A 22,786-nucleotide genomic window follows, 5' to 3' on the forward strand; every position below is an offset into this window, starting at 1 on the left:
AGTCCTGGTATTCAGCATCAACAGGATTTGTGCACTGTGTTGTAATCTGTGTATTAAGAAACGATCAGCTATATTAATAATAATGATGCATTTTAACTAAGATGAAAGAAAGAAGAAATGCAGAAAAGGCAATCCTTCGCATATGGTAGACACAATTCGGCTAGCTTTGGAACAAATCCTTTCCCTCCTGGAAAGAGTGCATCGACTATTTCTTGATGAAGATAAACAGATTTGTGGGTAAAGTGATTACAGGGTTGTTTGATGCTGTGCTTGGGCTGTTTCCTTTTCCACTTAGTTGCATATTGACCTTTTAAGACCTGTATTGAACACTGTGATCCATGTATTTCTTAACCAATGGCTATTATTTCTAGAAGTATGAGTAACAGTGAAATTGGTTTTGCGAAAATAAATTAAGATAGACTGAAACAAGACACGACTGGATAGAGTAAATATTATCTTATAGATATTTAAATGCTTCCTACTGTTGACTATTCACAGCATATTAAAGGGATACTCCAACCCAAATTAAAATTTTGTCATTAATCACTTACGCCCATGTTGTTCCAAATCTGTAAAATCTTTGTTCAATCTTCGGGGTGGAGTATCCCTTTAAGACAATGGTGTGTATTACGGTTTTATTTTATTTTGTATTAAATTATGCAAATAAGGCATTATGTAATTAAATATGCATTGATTTGCATCCATTCCCAGGACAGAAGCTACTGTAGGCTCAGAATTTTTGTTTCATTTCGTTGACATATTAGAGTTATAGGGCATTTTGGATATCTCTTTTTATCACCCCATAAGAAAATACTTCCAACAGCCAGAAAAAACACTGTATTTTTAGGAATAAAATGTTAAATAAATCCGGTATGATGATATATTAACAAACCAGTCTGTAAAAACTGTCAGAATATAGATCGGAATAAAACTGTAGAGTATGGTGTATGTACAGTAAGTGCTTCTGAAGAGAAGATTTCCAGCTCGGTGCAATAGAAAAAAAGAAACATTTAGCCTTTACAGATGTGTCATTAAATCTAGACATAAATCGAGAAAGTGTTATAAAAAAAAATGTATATGTAAATGTGTGTTTTGGATGTTTTCGTCCCACTAATCTAACACAAGAAATAAGATTATGGAAGCAAAATCTCAAAATTGATGCTTACATGAAAACAAAATATGATTTTGCTTGTAGTGTCTTGCCTTAAAAATTCAACCCAGCTCAACAAGATGATATCAAATGGATACTGATTATAAAAGTGGGTTGGCATACATTCGGTCCTTTCTTATCTCAAACCTGGGCTAGAGATAGGATTTCCGTTGAGGACTTTTTACTCATCTTTGCATTAACATCTTCCATATAACGTACGAAGGGTGTTTTAAAAACTCACATTTGTACTGCAGGAAATCAATTTACCTGTTATTTAATCTTTATATTATATATATATATATATATATATATATATATATATATATATATATATATATATATATATATATATATATATATTTTTTTTTTTTTTTTTTTTTTTTTTTTTTCGCCTCAAATCGAAGATTGACCGTGAAACTGAAGGTCGAGTGATTCCTTCTGCACGCGCAATGCGTGCTTAGAGGAGGATGTATCCTTGGCTAGGGCGGGAATTCCTTCAGTTAGAAAATTTACATTTTTATTTTTTGTAATTTAAATATCAGCATATTATTATATTATTATATCACATTATGAAACGGTACTATGAGAATAAATCCGTAATAAAACACCAAACTGAGCAGAACTATTTTAACAAGCGGAAGAAGATGTGGTCAGTCAGTGACAGTACTATGGAAATACGATTCTTTCGGGAAGGATGTTTCAACAAACCGGTTCAAAAACTGATTCACCTTCTCTTTTATTCAAACACGCAATGTAGGCTACATATACAATATATTATATCAATATTAATAATAATAATAATAATAATAATAATAATAGTAATAATAATAATAATAATGAACGTGAACTTTTGAATGTTGTTATTTATATTTTTTTACTCTATTAAAAAATATGGCATTATATTATTAATGCCCCACACACACACACACACATACATATATATATATATATATATATATATATATATATATATATATATATATATATATATATATATATATATATATATATATATATATATATATATATATATATATATATATATATATATATATATATATATATATACACACATACACACATACACACACACACACACACACACACACATATATAGCACATTGTTTTTCGTGTGTTATGTGAAAAGATTGCAACACTCTTGCTGTTTTACCATATTTTATCAAATTAAATAGGGACTTGTACAAAGTGATTTGTATTTCTGGAGCAAGCCAACCAGGAAATCACGGTCCAGGTCACTGCTGTGAAATATTTCACGCTTCAAAGATAGATTGTGCTAGCAATAAACAGCTGAACTTTTTTTTTATTTTTATTTTTATAGAAGCAATCTATTCAGATATGAAGCTGAAGCTGTGTCCTCTTAATAACATGAGAAGTTAGAAGCAGACATCTGGTGATAGTATAATAATGAACAGATGTGTGTGTTTGCACCAAGATCACGTTGCCTGTGTGACTGCACATATTATAGTGCTTATTATCCAATGAGTAACCCATGTGAAAACATTCACTGCTGTTCAAAAGTTTGAGGGACTTCATCTGTTTTATGATTTTGAAAGAAGCCTCTTATGCTTAACAATAATGGATTTATTTGATCATTAAAAATTACTAAAAAAAAATATTGTTAATTATTTTATATTTAATATATGAATATGTAATTTATTACTGTGATAGCAATTTTCTGCAGTCATTACTCCAGTCTTCAGTGCCACATAATCCTTTAGAAATCATAGTAATATGCTGATTTGGTGCTCAAGAAACATTTCTTTTTAATACCAATATTGGAAACATGGTACATGGTAACATGGTAACTGTGATACTTTTTTTTTTTTTTTTTTTTTTATGTGATACAGGATTCTTTTCTGAGTAGAATATTAAAAATGTCAGCATTTATTTGTAATCTAATTAATCCTTTCTGATTAAAATTATTAATTTCTTTAAAAAAACAATAACTTTTGAATAGTGCTATTAAATTTATATATATATATATATATATATATGTATCTATTTGAGAGAGTTCAACTTGTAATTCATGTGATACAAGTGCAAAGAATGAAAATAATATGAGGGAATTTAAGTACCTATAGCTTTTTTAGTGTCTATAATTATTTCAAATAAAAATGATTTCTAACACAACATTTTCCCTTAACACATTCTTGTCTATGAAGACAGACCATCTGTTGTGTGATTTCTCTTGCATGTCTGTTAAATACTTGGCCATATTGACTCTTGCACTGTGGATAGGCAATTGTCAGTGGTTCTTTCCATCAGGAGCAGAACACACTGCAACCTTACACTCCAAAGACACAAGAGAATATGAACATAACCATGTGTTTATGCAAAGCACAGACTCTGAGTCATATTGTTCATGCAGACCTTCATATGTCACCTGTTTCTTCAGAAAAATATTCATTGGATGAGGCAGGGCTTGGGGCCAACAGACTCAATTTGTTTATTAATGTATTAGGCCAAACAGCCTCCAAGTGTTTTGCATAACACCTGTGTGAAGTGTTTATTGTAAGGAGTTGATTAAAGATGAGACTAGGGTCATGGCAGCCCAGTGGTTTTTAGAAGAAGATGTCAACGTGGAAGTAAAGCAGGTCCCAATTGTCCTTCTATAAAGAAGCCTACATTTTAGTTAGCTACTAAACTAGTTTGCAGGGAGAGCCTTAGTCAAATGATCCAACGTGATCTCAAAGGCCATTGTCTCATATTGATTGGGATGTTCATTTCTTATGCATTGTCAGATTTTTAGGTGAATGTATGTGTACTGTATATGATACAAACCATCAGTTTCATAATAATCTATTTTTTATTTTCTCATTATGTTTTTCTTTTGATTTAACTTATTTTGAGCTTATTTCAATGAGAAAACTATGAATTTGCATTAGATTTCATCATTGCAAAGGCTTTTGCAGATTTAGCATGACCCACTCACATTTAAACACAATCCTAGTATGACATAATAAGTGTCATGTTATTTAATTTCTATTTTATTGAGTTATGTAAAATGATTAATAATTTAAGACAACATGATGTGGCTCGATGTTTATCATTGTAAAATGTCATGTAAAGGACACATTCATTTGTGTCTAGTACAAATGGAAATACAGGAAGAACATTTATTTGTGTGTGAAAGTATTTCAGAAAGCTAGTGAGCACTATTTTGAAATTACTAGCCTTGACAACTACAGTCAGTTTAAATAAGCGAACGCAGTTGTGAGACTACCGTCTAAAAGCAGGAAACTCATTTATGTTTAATTGTTGGACTTGGAATCTTTCATCTGCATGCTAATTAAATATTCATGTTTAATTTTATAATACACAGAGTTTTTTCATGACACTAGCTAATTATTTTATACCATTTTTGAAAGAACATTTGTATTAATTATTCAAAGGGAAATAAATAAATACCTGTATGTATCTCATGTACCAGTTTGATACACAGTCAGTTTCCCTTTTTTTTGCTTGTAAACATTTGTAGAATCGTTCGTGTGACAAAACAATAAGCTTTCTAATTTTTACGAACATTTTAGGCCTGTATCATTTCTTCTCAGTGAAAATATGCTGTCATTCTGTCAAGACTACAGAAAATCCTAGAATTTAATTCTTTTGTGTTGGATCTTTTCAGATGGTGCACAGACACATTGTAGTGGCATCACTGAAAAGAAATGGTGTGAAATACCACACTTCTGCATGCAATTTCTACATGCCATTTAAAATGTGAATCCCTCTCAATCTGTAAATCAGTCACAGCTGAATAATATAGAAGTATATTAACCACTGGATTACTAATTCTTAGATACATGAGTCTGACATTATTTGCATGAGATAACTGAATAACTTCTTGTAATGTTTACAAAATAAGTGCTGCTTTCTTCAGTTCATTTAAAGAGGTCATCAGATGCTACATGCACTTTTACAAGTAGTTTGAACTGAAACGTGTGTTGGTGTGTATACAACCACCCTATAATGATAAAAATCCACCCAGTGTTTTTTATCTCCTTAAAGAATTTCCCCTTTCTTATATCAAACTAGAGAGCCCTGCACTCCCGCGGGAATACTGCAGCCCCCCCCCCATCATCTACCTAAATGCATTTATGGTCGCGCGAATCCAGCCTCACCTACAGATGAAGTGAGTATAACAACAATATTCTGTGATGTAGGGCTAGGATAAATGTAATAATTAAAAAATGAATTTACAGCTCAACAACTCAATTTACTGATGAAACACTTAAATATAAAATATAGTCTATTAAAAGAACAACATGATAAAGCGATTTTCATGCCACGTAAATAGGCGTTCAAGGTGATGAACTGCTAAATCATCTAAAATGTCTGATCTCATGGGAATGCCTCCCATGGTTGTTAGGAAATGAAAGTGTCAGTACTTTATTTCAAAATGCTTTCAAAAATGTCAAAAATCCAATTCCCTCCCAGGGTAATTAGCCTATAATAAATCATTCCGCATTTGCTGCCCCTAAACTGATCTGGAATTTTTTTTTAAAAAATGGTTATAAATTATAATTGTATATGTATGGTATAAGTTAATTCCCTTAAGAAAAAAAATGTATACATCAAGCAAATACTGCAAGCAAATAGCAATAGATTAAAAATGCAGAGTGTTTGTAGATTTGCTGTCCGCATGAAGAATCTTATGAGTATAGGTTTTGTAAACATATAAAATCTCAGCTGTAGGCAATGATGCCACTGTACTTTCACAGGTAAAATGTAAATGCCTCATAGGCAGACTGTTAACACATGCTCAGGGAATGCTGAACATACTCTCAAATTAAATTCAGGTTCCTGCATGTGATGGTAACCCCATTAGCCCTTAATGTACACATATAAATTGGACAACAGATTATGAATGATTGAGCATGTGCATATTAAGTACATTGCATAAATGCTGTATGTTTTGGTCACAAGGAATATTACACATTAAGTTAAGAGTGTAAAAACTAATTCAGTTTCAAATATATGAAATTTTCACTTCAATTAACACTCTCTTTGTGAAACAACTGAGCTGTGGAATGAGCGCACAGACCATTAATAAATTTCCCAGCTGAGAGTACTGGTTATTTTTAGCCAAAAATTGAATTTGAACAACCACTTTTTTTGGTCTGAAGTCAGTCTTCTGGTATGTTTAGTTATGCAATGCTTTGATCTGATTTTCTCAGAAAAGAAAGGTTTTCTGGGAGAACAAGAGTATGCTGTAAGCTGGAACAGCATGGGGATAGAGGTCTCTGCATTTTCAAAGACAGAAATGGTCATCTGTCTGCTGCAATGCATGAATCGTGGAGTCGTGGGCCCAGAGGTTAGAGAGTATGACTCCTAACCTTAAGGTTGTGGGTTTGAGTCTCGGGCCGGCAATACCACGATCTAGGTGGCCTTGAGCAAGGCACCAAATCCCCAACTGCTCCCCGTGGCGCTGCAGCATAAATGGCTGTCCACTGCTCCGGGTGTGTGTTCACGGTTTGTGTGTGTGCACTTTGGATGGGTTAAATGCAGAGCACGAATTCTGAGTATGGGTCACCATACTTGGCTGTTTGTCACGTCACTTTCACTTATTCTGAGTTGATGCATAACAAGTGAATACAACATCTGCTTTTTCCCTAGATATTTCAACTATCAACCTCATCTATAAAGCATCTCCAGAATTTCGGGTTATTATGTAACTTTATTTACCTGTCTACTAGACCTGGGCCTCACAACCACTGCACTTTCCTTGTTCAAGTCTTACCTCACAAGCAATTCTTAAAGTTTCCAAATCACGTCAACCAATGCCGTGCCTCATAGTTCAGTTCTTGGTCCCCTTCTGTTTACATGCATGACCTCACTTAGCCTAATCATGAAGGCACATACTATCCCTCCAATGCAGACAATACACAACTGTTCCTGTTGTTTTAGTTTTAAAAAATAGCTGTTGTTCTTCTTGATATTGCAAACTGGTATTTATTATATAAACGTATTTTCAGAAGACCGGTACTTAGTTATTCTTCTAGTTATTTACCTAAAGTGGCTAATTAATCAGAAGTTTTGAACATTCACAGAAAATAGCCGACTTCGACATGTGTAATAACTGTCAAACCTGCAATTTTCAAAAACTTAATCCCATTAATATATTATGAACAATTTGAATCAATATATTGTTGAATGCAAATGCAACTGAGGTCCTTCACTGAGTGTAAACAGAAAGACCCATTCTGTAACCCTAACCTTGCAGCTGGATCTTTTCAATATACACTCGAAATGATAATGCCACCTATATTTGTGCACAGCTGCACCATCTGCATTTCAACAACATTTGTGTCACAAAAAAACGGAAAAGGGAATTATTGTATTCATTAGTACTGGCAATGATCCATGATCGGCCACTGAAATAATCTGGCTGACCCCAGAACCTCTTGAGAACACAGTTAATAATACTGCATCCATCCAAAAAGCAATCTTGAGGACCGATTTGTTAATCCGTTATTTCTTTAATTTATGTTCTCCCTCAATCTCTATCATTGTTTTATGGTTTAGATAAAAGATATACTAGAAATGTTTCATGTTGTTAAAACAATTTGATAATTTATCCTATGTAAATTCAAACATGCATTTTTCCAGTGATCCAACTTAAATGCCTATGCCACAAATATATATATATATATATATATATATATATATATATATATATATATATATACAATGCACTTAAAGCATGAGGCTGCATTTGCACGAAACAGAAGAGTAAATCTGGGTTATTCAGCAGATGGTTACATATGTTCTTGTTTAGCCCTCCAGCCTTTAGAGCTTCACAAAACACACTGGAAACAAATAAAATTGAGGCTGACGCTGAAAGATTATGACAGATTACAATTTATTGAATGATCAGTTTTTAAACAGACAACAGATGTAAGATGCTTACAATACTGGGAAAAAAGGAGAGATTTCACTTGTAATACAGACATAGAAACAGTAAACCTAAGACGAAAAAAAAATTCCCACTCTTCGCCCAAACAAAAAATGTGCAAAATTCAATACAATACAGTTGTATGCAGTAAAAAGAGTAATTCACTTTAAAAAAGCTGTAGTTTCTTTCGATTTTAAATTCTGAGAGGTTACACTCCATTTTCTCAATCTTTACTGAAATTTAAAGTGGTCAAAAAAGTGCAATGAATCAACTCGGGTAACTTTGGCACCACTTTAATTTTACTAAAGATATTAAGGCAGCAATTAAACTTTTCGGTTTTAGTGGATTAATCACAGTGAAAAGATGAAACTGAACTTGAAGGAAAAGTGTAATTGAGATCTACCAGTCTGATGAACACAAAGGATGCTGAATGACACAGTATTTCCAAAATGTTACCTAATGTGTCAGTAACAGACTTTAAATTTCCTCCAAGTGGACTCGTCCGTTAAATCATTGATCCGGGAAGAAAACTATTTATTAAAATGCATGCAAGTACAAAACACATCTGGGACTTTTTACAAACAGGCCCTCAAATCTGAATATGACTTTATCTGCAAACAAAACTAAGCAATGAAGAGAAGTGCAATGATAGCTAGTTAATCTGCGTGTGTTAATACTAGTAATACATGTAGTAGGCTATTAAAAGGTCTCGGAGTAAACAGCCAATCCTATTAGGCACACAACTAGAAATTTATGAATGAGAATAACTCCAATAGGCTACACCTCTCCAACACGGCTGAAACTTTACTCTTGTAGTGGAATGCCTATATACTGTACACGCTTAAATGCGACACATTTTGGCTTATTCTCGACAGAAAACATACTCTGTGTAGCTTGTCCAGGTTTTGTCCTCGTTTGGGTCGTTGCTAGAGTAAGCGCACGTGCCAGTGGAGCTGCACGCGACCATATGGAAGCCAAACTCTGACAGTTTGTCAAACGCCTGCTCGAGAAAATTGTACTTCAGATAATAGCGCGATGTGTACCTCTCCGGAGGACGGTCCGGGTCTCTGCTCTCGTTCAAAGTGTCTCCGAACACCTCCTTAGCCAGAGAGGTCTTCCCGCACACCGTGATCCTCGCGACTCGCCTGAATTTGGCGTCTGTCTGAATGTCTCTTCCGATTGTGTATGAGCCCCGGTAACCGACTGTGATGTAGCCCGACTTTTTGGACTCAAGGGAGGGCGAGTGAGCGGTGACAGCGACGGACACTGTGCGCGAGGCGTCGGGTGCCAGAAGCGGAGGCGCGCTCGGTTCCTCCGAGTCACTCTGGCAGATCTCATCGGTGATGGAGTTGTCTTTACTCATATTGGGACTCAAGAGCTTGGACAGGTCCCGCAGCTGAAAAAACTCAGCCTCCCGCTGTAATCTGCTCTTCTCTGGAAAATAGTCAGGCAAAACCAGATTTAAATCCCGTAGGTAGTCTAAAATGTATCGGAAAAGAAAGCCGTCCCTGTCCAGAAAGAAGCGACCTTTGCTGTCCCGTGCCAGCTCTGTCGGTGTTTTCTTACTAAACATGTCCCACAGAAGAGAATCCGGTACGGCTATTAAAGTCGTGTGCCGTGTCACATACACTTGTCCTCCCACATTTAGTTCAATAATGTTAGAAAACGGGGAGGCGGAATCCGCGCCGTTTGATATTCCACACTCGGGATCTGCCAAAGCCATCACGTCTCTTGATAAGCCTGTCACTTCCGACTGTGTGCAACTGGCTTCATAAAGACTCTAGATAAGGGCAGATTTTTGTTTAAATAGGTTGTGGGAGGGGAGAGAAGACGGATGATGTTAACGCTTTAGTGGCGAAATTGGACCAACTGGTGTCGTGCCTCCTGCTGGCAGTGCTTCTTAGATGCTACTCTGACTCTTATCTGATGTTTCTTGAAAACTCATAATGTTTAAGGATTAATTACACTTAAATGTAGATAATAAATGGGGAAATGCAAAGACATATGAGTAAAGGAATCTTCTCACCACACACCGAGGATACAAATTGTCTTAGAAATTACAGTGTAAAAATTTTCTCCCATGCGCTCCACATGACAAAGGTGAATAGCGACATCTAGTGGTGTAAAGTTGGAATAAAATCTGACTACAGTCTATAGATGTGGAGTCAGCCATTGTTTCCATTGGTTTATCAAAACTATTAAATCTAACCCTGTAATAAATGAAATTAAACATGCACTGAGCAAAAAAAAAAAAAAAACATTGTTTCAATATGTCATAATCTAATCTACCTTTATGCTAGGATATTACCAAGGCCTTTAAAATCCTGATCTGAAATAATGTAAAAAAAAAAAAAACAGGTGTTTTAATTTAAGTACAACTAAGGTTATATATATATATATATATATATATATATATATATATATATATATATATATATATAAATTGAACATACAGTAATACAATAAATTTTAACTGGAAAAGTTCATCAATACAAACTCAGAAAAAAAAACAGACTTGGGCTGGAGCTAAAGGCTCTGCTTGCATCTGTACACCAGAAGGGGCTAAGGCCAAGGGTGGAATTGAAGGTTCTGTCCACTAGTAGGGGCTAAGACAGTACAACATGTTCCTGGTTCAACTTCCTTGTTGGTCCTGGAACAAAAAAAAGTGACATGACATTCAGCCAAGTATGGTGACCCATACTCAGAATTTGTGCTCTGCATTTAACCCATCCAAAGTGCACACACACAGAGCAGTGAACACACACACAGAGCAGTGGGCAGCCATTTATGCTGCAGCGCCCAGGGAGCAGTTGGGGGTTCAATGCCTTGCTCAAGGGCACCTAAGTCGTGGTATTGAAGGTGAAGAGAGAACTGTACATGCACTCCCCCCACCCACAATTCCTGCCGGCCCAGGACTCGAACTCACAACCTTTCGATTGGGAGTCCGACTCTCTAACCATTAGGCCACGACTTCCCTCGTTCCCAACAACATTCCAATTCACCAATCAGAATTGAGGGATAACTTTTCAGGAAATATCTGTTTTAGGCTTATGATCAGGGTAAGGTGCTTCTACACCTTTTTTAATCAGCTGTCATTTCACACTGATTTTAGGAATAAATTATGGTTATTGTTAGGTTTAGGGGTATGGATTGGGTTTAGTCTATATTTTGGGACAGTAATATTGATCCAGGATCAACAAAAGATGTTGATCCAGGAACATGTCTTACTTTGCAAAATCACGGTGACCCTAAGACACAATATAATTAACTCAAGCATCAAAAATGAACTCAAACAACACATTTATCCATGTGTGAACATTAAGTAGCAAAACTGATGACACACGGGTCAGAATCTCAGGATGATATGAACAAGAGCACAAGTGATTATGTGTTTTGGAAAATGAATCCTGGTAGTGGGAAACAAAGAGGAATTGGAGGGGAAAATGAAAAAATGAAGGGGTTGGGGGCAAAGAATGGGTGAAGGGGCATATGAGCAAATGGTTTTCTTCTACTGTAGATCTCCCGTCAGATTAGAAATATTATTGTTTTGTTGCATGGCATGTGTTTTGCGAGAGTTCCTGATTTTTGGCTTTAAACGGAGATCAAAGCGTCCTTTCAAAGCACTATGGTTGACCAAGTTCTTCTGCATGGACTGATCACGAGGGAAGTTGGCCCACAGGCTCATCTACTGTAGGTTTCAATACTTACACATACAATATAATAACAGTACATGGCAGCAGTACTTCAGATGAGAGAACTTTCATTATTCTATGTACTGAAATACTGTAGCACATGTTGTACACCTTCAAACTCATTACTGTTGAACTGATTTTTAGCCAAGTCCCTATGTTAATGGTAAATGGAGTCCCTATGTACTCTATTTTTAGCAGAACTGACTGTCTAGGCTAGGCAGAGAAGTCTTTTGTCAGAAGACTAAGAAACCACTACATCAAATAAGGATCAAATCAAACAAAAGTTTGGCAGAGGATGCTGAATTAATGAATTTATTTATTTATTTACAGTAACAGTATTCAGTTGTGTGGTCTTTGAACTTTTCTTTGAACTTTTTAAAAAGTTTATTGCTGAATTTTACGGCATCTGCACCCTTCTATTTATGTTGTATACTGTAACAGACATTAACTAACAAAAGAGTTTCTATTTCCCAAAAGGAGGTTTTAGAAACAGTGTTTTCAACTGATTTCACTAGTGTTCTCTAGGCAGTGAAGTAGTGTGTGTATTTGACAGGTTTGTGAATCACCTGAGGCCAAAGTTTGAGTCTGACAAAAGAGAACATGTTTTTGACTAAACTATTTTTTTTGACTAAACTATTTTTTTAAATTGATTTTGACCAGGAAGTTTGAACAAGTTTGTGTGAAGTCTTGAGATTGCGTTTATAGTTGTGAGAAATGGTGTATTATTTCATGAACTGTGTGTTAGCAGTCAAGAAAAACTATAAAAGCATCAGGAAAACTGACTTTAAACTTTAAACTGTTCTATAAAACACCTGTAAGACACTCAAATAATGAATCCAACACTTAGAATCTTTAAAACTTACAATCTTTAAAACCACAGGAAAGTCTATAATTTAATACAGTCTATGAAAATACATTAAACAATATTAGTCTTATCTTTCTTTCAGTTTACAAGGGTCACGCTCTTGTGACATTTTGAGGAACCAGTGACTGACAGAAGACAGCCTCTGACTATTGCAAAAGAAATTCCAGATTTCACAAATGCTGGAGATGTACACTTTTAGTGTTCATAGAAGTTCATGAAATATGATGTCATATCATAATATCATGTGATTTGAAAATGGACCTGAACTGAAAATGGTTTTCAGTTTCACTCAATGAAAGCACTCGGATTCCCTGAAATGATTTTCATTTTGTGTAAAATAAAAAATAATAATAAAATGTAAAATAAATATTATTTAAAATATTTTTCTAAGTTGTGGACAATGATGTAATAAATGTTAATGTGTGAATGTGTAATACCATTTCTGGAATAATAGCAATAATAATTATAATTGTTATTATTTACTTGTTGGTTTTACATTTTATGCATATTTTTATTAATAATATTTTGTTGAAATATATTGTAAAATCTAAACATACAGTATGATTGAAAATTAGCCATGTTCTTGAGCAAAATGTGAACTTTAATGCCATGAGGTTGTTGCAAATTGTGAAACAATGCTCTTCCCGCTGTTGTGGTTAAGTAACCTTGGAAAGTCAGTGGTTTGCAAGCCAATTTTGCTTATAGGAACATAGTATATAAGGCGAACGGTACCACACTGAACTCACAGTAGGATTCAGACCTCACACAATGATCAGAAAGGTACTTCTAATAATTTATTTCTTGAAGTATTTCTTTGCAGATAAATCAGTGCTAGGTAATTCATCCAGCTATTCTCTACACATATATTTCTTCTTTTGCTACATTTAAAATTATAATGCATCCAAAATGTATTTGTGCTATTGACAGACTATGCAAAATATTATAATTAAATAATAATAATAATTTTCTCAGGGAGTTACTGAGAGTTTTGGGGCAGCAGTGTCCTGTCTGAGCACATCTCATCTGACAGATGAAGTGATAAGGAGGAGTAAGCGAATGATACTGGACACGCTGGGAGTGGGATTGCTTGGAACCAGCACCCCAGTCTTTAACACAGTACTTCAGTTCAGCCAAGTAAGAAAAGTGTCTACAATGGAGGAATACTATTCAGTTTTTCCTTTTTTAATGTATCTCATGTTTTATGTACATTTCTTTGATCATTTATAAATCAGAGGCAGCAAGCACTAGAAAACAGCAAGGTCTGGGGCAGACCAGGATTATCTCTTCCACCTCACTATGCTGCCTTTGTTAATGGAGTTGCGGTAGGTCATTTTAAATAATCACGTTCAGATAATCTGGTAAATACATATACTTGTGATAAAACAATTGTTTACTTATTTCTCTTTTTAAGGCATGAATGTATTCTCTCAGACTGATAATGGGATGTGTTTCTGTGATATTTTAGGTGCACTCTATGGACTTTGATGACACCTGGCATCCAGCCACTCACCCCTCCGGCGCTGTGTTGCCGGCTCTCCTAGCACTGGCTGAAACTTTACCTGGTAAACCCTCCGGCCTGGAGCTGTTGCTGGCTTTCAGTGTAGGCATAGAGGTTCAGGGGAGACTCCTGAGGTTTTCTAAAGAGGCACACAACATTCCCCAAAGGTAAAGATAAAGTCTACTATTTAAATGAAATATAGAAAGTCAGAACTGGCCCTAATTTTAAAGCCCGTGATTTTGAATTTAAAAAGGACAAGTATGTACACTCAATTTTAGTATCTGGGGATGAAAGTGAAACTTTGTATGTTCTGATGTATGTTTGACATTTCAAAGTAATCAGAGGCATTGCATTCATTTTTATGTGTAAAGCTGAATTTTCAGCATCATTACTCCAGTCTTCAGTGTCACTGATCCTTCAGAAATCATTCTAATAGGCTAATTTGCTGCTCAGTAAATGTTCATTATCAATGTTAAAAAAAAGTGACACTTTTTTGTATTCTTTCATGAATAAGATCAGTATTTCAAAAAGAAATCTTTTATAATAATGTAAAATGTCTTTATGATCACTTAACACTAAAAAGTATTAAATTATTGAATAATTGTACAAACTCTAAATATTTGTACATCAGTGTGCTTTTCTGACAGTTGGAATGTACATAAATTAATTATCAGTTAAGTAAGGCATAACTAAGTGATAACAGGCTGTTGAATTATTAGAAAAATAATGCACTTTGAGGTGGTGATGTTTCTAACAGTTGGAATGAACATGTTCAGTTAAGTATATTTAATGAAATATTTTAATGGCTGTAAGCCTATATTTATAAAATGCAAGCAGAACAAATTTCTAAATTGTTAAAAGCTCTACTGGAAACTGATTTTAATGCAAAAAAATATGACTGTCCTCACCTTCACCACTTAATAAATAAAGACAATTTTATATATTAGATATATTTATTTTTAATCCATGTGTCCCTTTCAGATTCCACCCGCCTGCAGTTGTTGGGATTATGGGCAGCGCAGCTGCTACCGCTAAACTTTTGGGTCTCCCGTCGGCCCAGAGCATAGCAGCTCTAGCGATAGCCTGCTCATCTGCTGGAGCGCCCATGGCAAACGCTGCGACTCAAACCAAACCTCTCCACATGGGCAATGCTGCCCGGGGGGGTCTGGAGGCCTCCCAACTCGCTCTCCTCGGCCTGGAGGGTAACACACAGATTCTGGATCTGGAATCAGGCTTCGGGGCCTTCTATCCAGATTATGTCCCTCACCCACTGGCTGAGGTCACCCCTACTTCTCAGTACAGGTGGGTGTTAGAAAACCAGAACATTGCACAGAAGCGCTTTCCCGCCCACCTCGGGATGCACTGGGTGGCGGATGCAGCAGTAGAAGCTAGGGCGAAATTTTTGGACAAATATCCAAATGCAGATCTCAGTCAAATCAAGAAGATCACTCTCAGAGTTCCCTCATCCAGATATGTAAACTGCCCTCTTCCGCTAAGCGAGCACCAGGCCAGACACTCTTTCCAGTTCAACTGCTGTACCGCACTGCTGGATGGAGAGGTCACCGTCGACTCCTTCAGCAAAAGCCAGATGAACAGGAGTGCCCTAAAGGAGATGCTTCTGAAAGTACGTTTGGAAAATCCACAAGACAATCACTCGAGCTTTGAAAAAATGTATTGCGAAATTGCAGTGGAGACAACTCAGGGGGAAACGTTCACTGCGCGCTGCAACACTTTTTATGGTCACTGGAGGAAACCACTTAGTCATGAGGATCTGGTGAGGAAGTTCAGGGCTAACGCTTCGACTGTGCTGACCTCTGATGTTGTGGAGGGTATTATTTACACTGTAGACCGTCTGGACACAAATCAAGACTGTTCAATGCTTTGGTCATACATGCACTTTAATAAGCACATGATGCACAGAAATGAGCGCCGCTACTCAGCTTTGGCCTGAATTATTGTGTAAAGTGGCACCATTAAAAAAAAAAAAAACACCTGGCTACGTGTTCTGTGCTAGACTAACAGAGACTTGTCATGGCTCTTGTATACTGTTGTTGATCTCTTGTTGCTCCGACTGCTTCTATTGTTCTCATTTGTAAGTCGCTTTGGATAAAACTGTATGCTAAATGATTAAATGTAAATTTATGCTAATATATCATAATAAGTATAATAATACGTATCATATTGAAACTTGTCATTACTTTGTTCCTTATTATCACGTTCGTAGATTTGTACAATGTATAGTTCGGAAATAATTCCTAGCAACTTTTGGATGGTAAAAATGGTAAATATAAATTCTGATGAGGTTGTGTTGTTTTGTGACTTAAATCTAAAATCTGCATTTTATATTACAACCGAATTATGTACTCAGCAAAACCAACTCTCATCTGGTGATTAGTAAGTATTTATTTTGGACCTTGTCTATATATTTGAAGAGCATTTTCAGTGTATTCTGGCTACCCTACAGTATTTCTGCAATGTCAGAATTTTTTTTTTTTTTTTTTTTTTTTTTTAAATACACAGCATTAAGTAATAATGTTTTTTCATCAGATGCAGTTTTTCCAAGAAAGTGAAGAGTAAGTTCCTTTCTCTTAAACTGAAAGTGGAGGGAGACAATAGTTTTGTACATTTTCACATTTCTGAATGAAAGGTTTCACATCATTTTTTTTTACATTGTTTTTACATCACTATGTTTTCTGTTCTGTTTCTGTTTTTTTCTATTCCATATTGAAATGATCTTTGTTGTATTTGTTGTTTATCTAATAAAGTCATTTACATTACCACTGAAAACGTTGATGTTTCTGAAAGTCTCATGCCTAGCCAGGCTGCATTTATTTGATCAAAAATACAATAAAAACAGTAATACTGTGAAATATTATTACAATTTAAAATAACGGTTTTATATTTTAATATACTTTAAAATGTCATTTATTCCTGTGATGATAGTTTTTTTTTTTTCAGCAGCCATTACTCCAGTCTTCAGTGTTGCATGGTCCTTCAAAATTCGTTCTAATATGCTGCTTTAATGCTCCAGATAAATATAATTCCCCCCTTGCTGAATAAAAGCTTTTGAGCGGTACTTTATCACCTTTATGGTGTATTTCTAGAAAACAGGGACAAACTAAAGTTATGTAACTGATTGACCTTGAGACTTACAAATAAAAGGCATTAGATGTTCAGATGTCATCATAAAGGATTTCTCCAATTTCTCCTCATTATTCCATCTGTAACAAAGTCTAAACAGTCTCAATGAGACAAATATGTCACTTGTTTATTCAGATACTGGCATTGTTATATACAAATATTTAAAAGACAGGGCCAATTGATTAGTTTTGCAGGAATTCAGGCAAGTTTCAGCAACCCCTTAACCATCTCTCCAATCCTATCAAATATTTCATGTAGTGGTGCTCTGCACATGAAAGCGCAGGTGGTGACAACCCTATTTTTCTCATCGACATGAGCCTCATTCACATGCTTGCAGATGTGCTTGCAACCAAGCGGAGAAATAGCTTCCGCAGTGTCTGGAACATCTGGATACCTCAGTGTTGTCTTTTCATATTAATATCAAAATCTTTGTGTACAAAAAAATAACTCTGTATAAAGCACATGACTTTGTATAAACAGAGCTCTACCTTTTCTGTGGGTTAAAATCAGTTTCTTTGTTGTTCCATCATGTTCTTCTAATTCATTCAAATGTTTAAAGTTGATAAGATTTCCTTAATGTTTCTGAAACAAGTCTCTTATGCTCACCAAGGATGCATTTTTGATCAAATATCTACAGAATAAAATCTAATGAAATTATTAAATCTTCAAAATTACTAAAACTTTACTATTAAAAAGAAAACTATAAAATAAAAATGAACAAAATATATAATAATGCCTTTACCATCACTTTCAATCAACTTTATGCATCCTTGCTGAATAAAAGTATTAATTTCTTTAAAAAAAAAAAGGCTATTGGTGCGACAGACACCAAACTTTTTGTATGCAAATTGACGACATAAACACATGCAGCTCTAAGCACAAGTTTCTATATGTTTGAGTTTGTTCTGTGCACAACTTTTATATTTACTAAAAGTCACATTATTTACCTAGCATTATTGTCATGGCCAACAGTCACTTCGCAGCCAGGGGAAAACCTTAGCAGCCAGCACAGGTGAGATGCAGCACAAGCCAATGGGCTTCTTCTCAACATGGAAGGCCTCCAGCGATGTTTTAACCTGCTCATTGACTGAGCAGTCTTTACCCTGGACAGCCCAGCTACACAGGTTCTTGGCTGCTCCAAAGCCACCTGCAAAATAATGTTAAAACAACACTAACCGAAATGCTGAGCTGAACAGTATATGGACAGTATATATCCAGTAGTAGTGTTTTAACCAGAGAAGATGATGGCATCCAGATCTTTTATGTTGAGCTCAGAGAGGTCTTGCATCACCCCGGGCAAGTCTGGCACTCTCCACAAGCACATTTCTCTTTTCCTCTGTTGGAGAGCCTTTCAACTGATCTACAACATGCATCTGATCAAGGTACAAGGTAGGATGAAAATGATTTTAAAACAGCTAAAAAAAAGTAACAAATATGTACAATATTTAATAGATTTCTTTGTCAGGAGTGAAGTGCAGTGTGTTACTATCATTCATATGGTTGTGCGATGTCCGTGTTTAAATAAATAAGTGATCTGATATAAATAGAATTAACTCAGTCATGTGCTCTAGATGGATCAACTGTTTTTGCATTGGTATTATACTATGCTTTGTTATGACCTCTGCTATTGCATTCTATGAAGTGGAGATTATTAGAGCTGATAATCGGAGGTTCAGATGTAAATTTACAGTAGCTTGCTGACGGCTCAAATGAACCAGAACCGCAGACGCCTCGTGAATTTCACTTCCATCAAAGACACCACAGTGCCAACACACACTTTCCCATTCTATAAGCGAAACAAAATCGCAAATTCAACGAAGATCGCGATGAACTTGAAAGGCTGCGAACTTTTGCGTTTCTTAATTGAGTATGGTCTTGCCCCTGCGGAAGAGAGTGATTTAAATGTTTTTTAATGAATCGTTCAGAAAAGCTGGATATTTTATTGAATCTGTCCAACAGTCAAAAACTAAAAGAGTTAAAAATAGTTAAAAACTAGCCTGAACCAGAGAACTGAGATTCGTCTCTTTCGAACATTTAGAATGTCTGAATAGGTTAATTTAAGGAAGGAGGAAAACCAACCAAGACATTTATTTGTTAAATGTAAATTATATTTAGGTTCAAATTTACTTTACTTTACTTTTTTTATGAATCATGCAGCAAACTGGGACACATGAAATTACACTTTTTTCATAAAATGGTAATAAACGAGTTATGCTTATAGGTTCATTTGAAAGATTTAGAACACGTCATATCGAGGCAGAATCGTGGAATAATTTTTAACCGGTTCTTTGAAATGAACCGTTCTAATCATAGACATATGTCTATGGTTCTAATGGCTCCGGATAATGGAACTTTTATTTTGAAATGACTCTTTTCACAAAGAGTCGTTTCCGTTTCCAGTCAAGCTACTTTGCGTAGCGCATGCAATGTAATGTAGTTAGTTGTTATGGTACGTTTATCCGTTAACATATCGCAATAACATGGGTATTTAAATGAATAACATAAAATTATTTTATGCAGTTGTGGTCACTGTATAACGTTAGTCCATTTATTGAGTGTTGAACTGGACATGATTAATTATAACTAGCTCGCTAACTAATAACCTTCCTAAGTTACGTTAGCGTTGAAGTCAACGTCAGTCAGTGTGTAACGTTAATCATGGCAGGACTGTATCGAGCTCTTCTAACATCTGCCTCCAGTGTCACAAAGGTGAGATTCTTTCACGTTTCATCGTGGTATTTGAATTGATAACCATGTCGAAAAAAGCGTTTAACAAAACCTTTCAAAAATTGTCATTTCAGAATCTGACACAAGCCACATCATGTCGCACTAAATTCACTAAGAGTCGCATCCCTCCACAAGTAAGCGACGGTTCAGATGTACTTCTGCATCGTTGTATTCGATTCATTTTATTGAACTTAATGACTGACACCATATTTTCCTGTCCTGCAGGTATTTGAGGAACGAGCAAAAGAACATGACAAGTATGGTGGTGATCCAGAACACCCACATAAACTGCACATAGTGACACGAGTTAAAAGCACAATGAGACGACCCTATTGGGAAAAGAAGGTTGTGAAGAGTTTGGGGCTTATGAAGGTGGGATGTGATCTTTTTTTTTCATTTTTTATTACAGTATTATAAGAAGTAATTATCATATAGTGAAAAACTATTCATTATATCATGTTCTGTATTACCAGGCACATGAACCCCGTATCCACAAGAACACCCCATCAGTGAACAATCTACTGAAAATCATTAAGCATCTAGTTAGGTAAGCTGAACTTAAACATTTAAATCAGTTCAAGCTGATTGCGGACCATTAGAAAAAAAACTTATTAAAATAATATCTTTATCTGCAGGATTGAGCCTCTCAAGCTCCCCTATGGATTGCCTGCTGAGGAGGACATGGCGAACACATATCTGAACAGCAAAGGCGAGCTGGTGGTGAAACGTCTCTTGAAACCACTTGAGCAAAAAGCCATCGAGTCATAGAGTTTTTGTGGCCTACCATTTGTGCTGTGTTTTTGTTGTTTAATAAAGATTTGAATACCAGTCTTTTTTACTGTAGCTCAAACAGTAGAGCATTCCCAGGGAAAGCAAGAACCAATAAAATGTAAATGTGTACTTGGGATACACATTTGTTTTGGGTATCCTGTATGGGTAAATGTGTACATTAGGATACACATGTTGCTTTGGATAATATTGACAGCCAGTTGCATGAATGTAAAATGAAAATTACTAGATCTTTGTCTTCTATAAAACATCAGTCACTGAGGTGATGTAATGTTTTACTAATATATTCATTGAGACAAAAAAATAAAACTGAACAATATTAGTTGACATGAACAAAACAGGCATATTATATAATTTTAAAGTCATGTATTGCTATAAAAAAAAAAGAAATGCACATCCTTCTCATCATTTGTAGAAAGAGGTGACAATTCTTAGTGGAATACAGAAGTTTGCTGCCTTGGCACTTGTCCAATGCTCGCTGATCTGAGCATCAGTCCATCAGAGGCAAAAATAATTTTTTATAAATTTTTTAAGACCCGGACTTCTGTCCAGTAGTTGGTGGCTCCAATAGATTCCCACTAGAAGAAAAAAAGAGAAATGTAAAAGTGGTTTTAATAAAACAAACAAATTAATACTTTTCACTATTCAGCAAGGACACAATAAATTGACCAGAAGTTACAGTAAAGAAATAAAGAAATTGTGTAAAGAAATTGTGGTTTCAACATTGATAAAAATAAGAAAAGTATTTTGAGCACCAAATCAGCATATTTCAATGATTTCTGAAGGATCATGTGACTCTGAATACTGGAGTAATGACTGCTGAAAATTCACCTTTGCCATCACAGGAATAAATGACATTTCAACCTGTACCACCTCAGTGTGTTTAACTATCGAACTCTCTCCTTCACTTACCTGTAGTTAATCATGTCCGAGCAGCCCAGTCTCCACTCCAACATTTAAGTAAGGGAATTCATCCGTGTTACCCAGATCGTTGAAGCCAACAACATAATCCTTAGTCTTCCCGTCCTTCACCAATGCCAGTGTGGGAAGGACCTTGATCCTCGGCCTCTCGGTTAGGAATGGAGCCTTCTGAACGTTTAGTTTGATGAACTTTGTTTCCAGATGTTTCTTCGCCAAAACAGCTAGATGCTTGTCCAAAATTTTGCATCTTTGGAAAATAAATTAAAAACTGAAAATATCTGTTTGCATATTTGATTTAAAATCCAAAAATACAAGGATAACATAAGGAAAAAAAATGTCCTCAAATACCTAAAGGTAGAGTCTCTGTAGAAATGGCAGACCACACTTTTGCTTTCTTTAACCTCAGAAAAGAAATCCTTCTCACTTGGGATCGCTCTGTATTCACCATGTCCTTTAGATATCGACTCCTGAGGACAGACACATACAACAGATCCCAAAGTTTAATCACATAAGTGAAGGAATCTGATCTATTTCAATGCATTGTAATAAGCCCCTCGCGTAGATCCTCACTCATTTTGAATAAACATTGTAATGCTACATTGTAAACATGATCAGAATTTAGATCAAGATTTCTTTAAAAACATACAGAAATAATACTCACCTGCTTCTGTTTCTGAGCCTACTTAAGGGCCTCAAGCCTTCTCTCCTTCAGTCGCTCCAGCTCCTCTTCATCCATGCGCTCTAACTTCTCCAGTGTGGCATCCAGCTGCTCTTCCACCATCCGTGCCGAATGCAGCACCTGCTGCTCCAGAGCCTTCGCAACAACCTCCATGGACTGACTGGCCATTTCCTCTCACTGCCTCTTAGAAATACAGCACATTTTTGGTTGCAATTACATTCTTACAAGAAGTCTAACATACCATTTAAAAAAAGTAAACAGTGAACTTAATTATTCGAATAAATAATAAAAAAATCTTTATACTAGATTAACTTTAAAAAACGTTTTATAAAATGTCTAATAAATCTAAAAACAACATGGCATTTGTTCCTACAATTTTTCTCTTTATCTTGTTTGTTAAAATCAACAATA

The 22,786-nt window shown here is 35.5% G+C and overlaps 3 protein-coding genes and 2 pseudogenes across 3 annotated transcripts; 2 read left to right on the forward strand and 3 right to left on the reverse strand.

The window, feature by feature from the left end:
* Positions 1–8,011: 8,011 nt before the first annotated feature.
* Positions 8,012–10,081, reverse strand: kctd12.1 (potassium channel tetramerisation domain containing 12.1). Its single transcript, XM_059500076.1, has one exon. It carries the CDS (start codon positions 9,784–9,786, stop codon positions 8,926–8,928), a length of 861 nt encoding a protein of 286 aa, XP_059356059.1. The 5' UTR covers positions 9,787–10,081; the 3' UTR covers positions 8,012–8,925.
* Positions 10,082–13,357: 3,276 nt separating this feature from the next.
* LOC132095253 (cis-aconitate decarboxylase-like) lies at positions 13,358–16,892 on the forward strand. The gene is made up of 5 exons (XM_059500077.1): positions 13,358–13,400; positions 13,593–13,754; positions 13,853–13,942; positions 14,086–14,285; positions 15,100–16,892. Exons 1-5 carry the CDS (start codon positions 13,389–13,391, stop codon positions 16,067–16,069), a joined length of 1,434 nt encoding a protein of 477 aa, XP_059356060.1. The 5' UTR covers positions 13,358–13,388; the 3' UTR covers positions 16,070–16,892.
* Positions 16,893–18,202: 1,310 nt separating this feature from the next.
* LOC132095660 (glutamine amidotransferase-like class 1 domain-containing protein 3, mitochondrial) lies at positions 18,203–18,632 on the reverse strand (annotated as a pseudogene).
* A 1,000-nt stretch (positions 18,633–19,632) lies between these two features.
* mrpl30 (mitochondrial ribosomal protein L30) lies at positions 19,633–20,814 on the forward strand. Its single transcript, XM_059500078.1, has 5 exons — positions 19,633–19,968; positions 20,061–20,120; positions 20,212–20,358; positions 20,460–20,533; positions 20,622–20,814. Exons 1-5 carry the CDS (start codon positions 19,918–19,920, stop codon positions 20,752–20,754), a joined length of 465 nt encoding a protein of 154 aa, XP_059356061.1. The 5' UTR covers positions 19,633–19,917; the 3' UTR covers positions 20,755–20,814.
* A 490-nt stretch (positions 20,815–21,304) lies between these two features.
* Positions 21,305–22,590, reverse strand: LOC132095254 (thioredoxin domain-containing protein 9-like; annotated as a pseudogene).
* Between the last annotated feature and the right edge of the window lie 196 nt (positions 22,591–22,786).

This window comes from Carassius carassius, chromosome 19 (genome assembly GCF_963082965.1).
Source record: "Carassius carassius chromosome 19, fCarCar2.1, whole genome shotgun sequence".
NCBI classification, from domain to species: domain Eukaryota; kingdom Metazoa; phylum Chordata; class Actinopteri; order Cypriniformes; family Cyprinidae; genus Carassius; species Carassius carassius.

Coding starts and splice junctions, on each gene's coding strand:
- kctd12.1 (XM_059500076.1), bottom strand. CDS start 9,786: ATGGCTTTGGCAGATCCCGAGTGTGGAATATCAAACGGCGCGGATTCC.
- LOC132095253 (XM_059500077.1), top strand. Junction 13,755..13,852: donor CAGTACTTCAGTTCAGCCAA/GTAAGAAAAGTG, acceptor TTTATAAATCAG/AGGCAGCAAGCACTAGAAAA. Junction 13,943..14,085: donor CCTTTGTTAATGGAGTTGCG/GTAGGTCATTTT, acceptor GTGATATTTTAG/GTGCACTCTATGGACTTTGA.
- mrpl30 (XM_059500078.1), top strand. CDS start 19,918: ATGGCAGGACTGTATCGAGCTCTTCTAACATCTGCCTCCAGTGTCACA. Junction 19,969..20,060: donor CTGCCTCCAGTGTCACAAAG/GTGAGATTCTTT, acceptor TTGTCATTTCAG/AATCTGACACAAGCCACATC. Junction 20,359..20,459: donor AGAGTTTGGGGCTTATGAAG/GTGGGATGTGAT, acceptor CTGTATTACCAG/GCACATGAACCCCGTATCCA.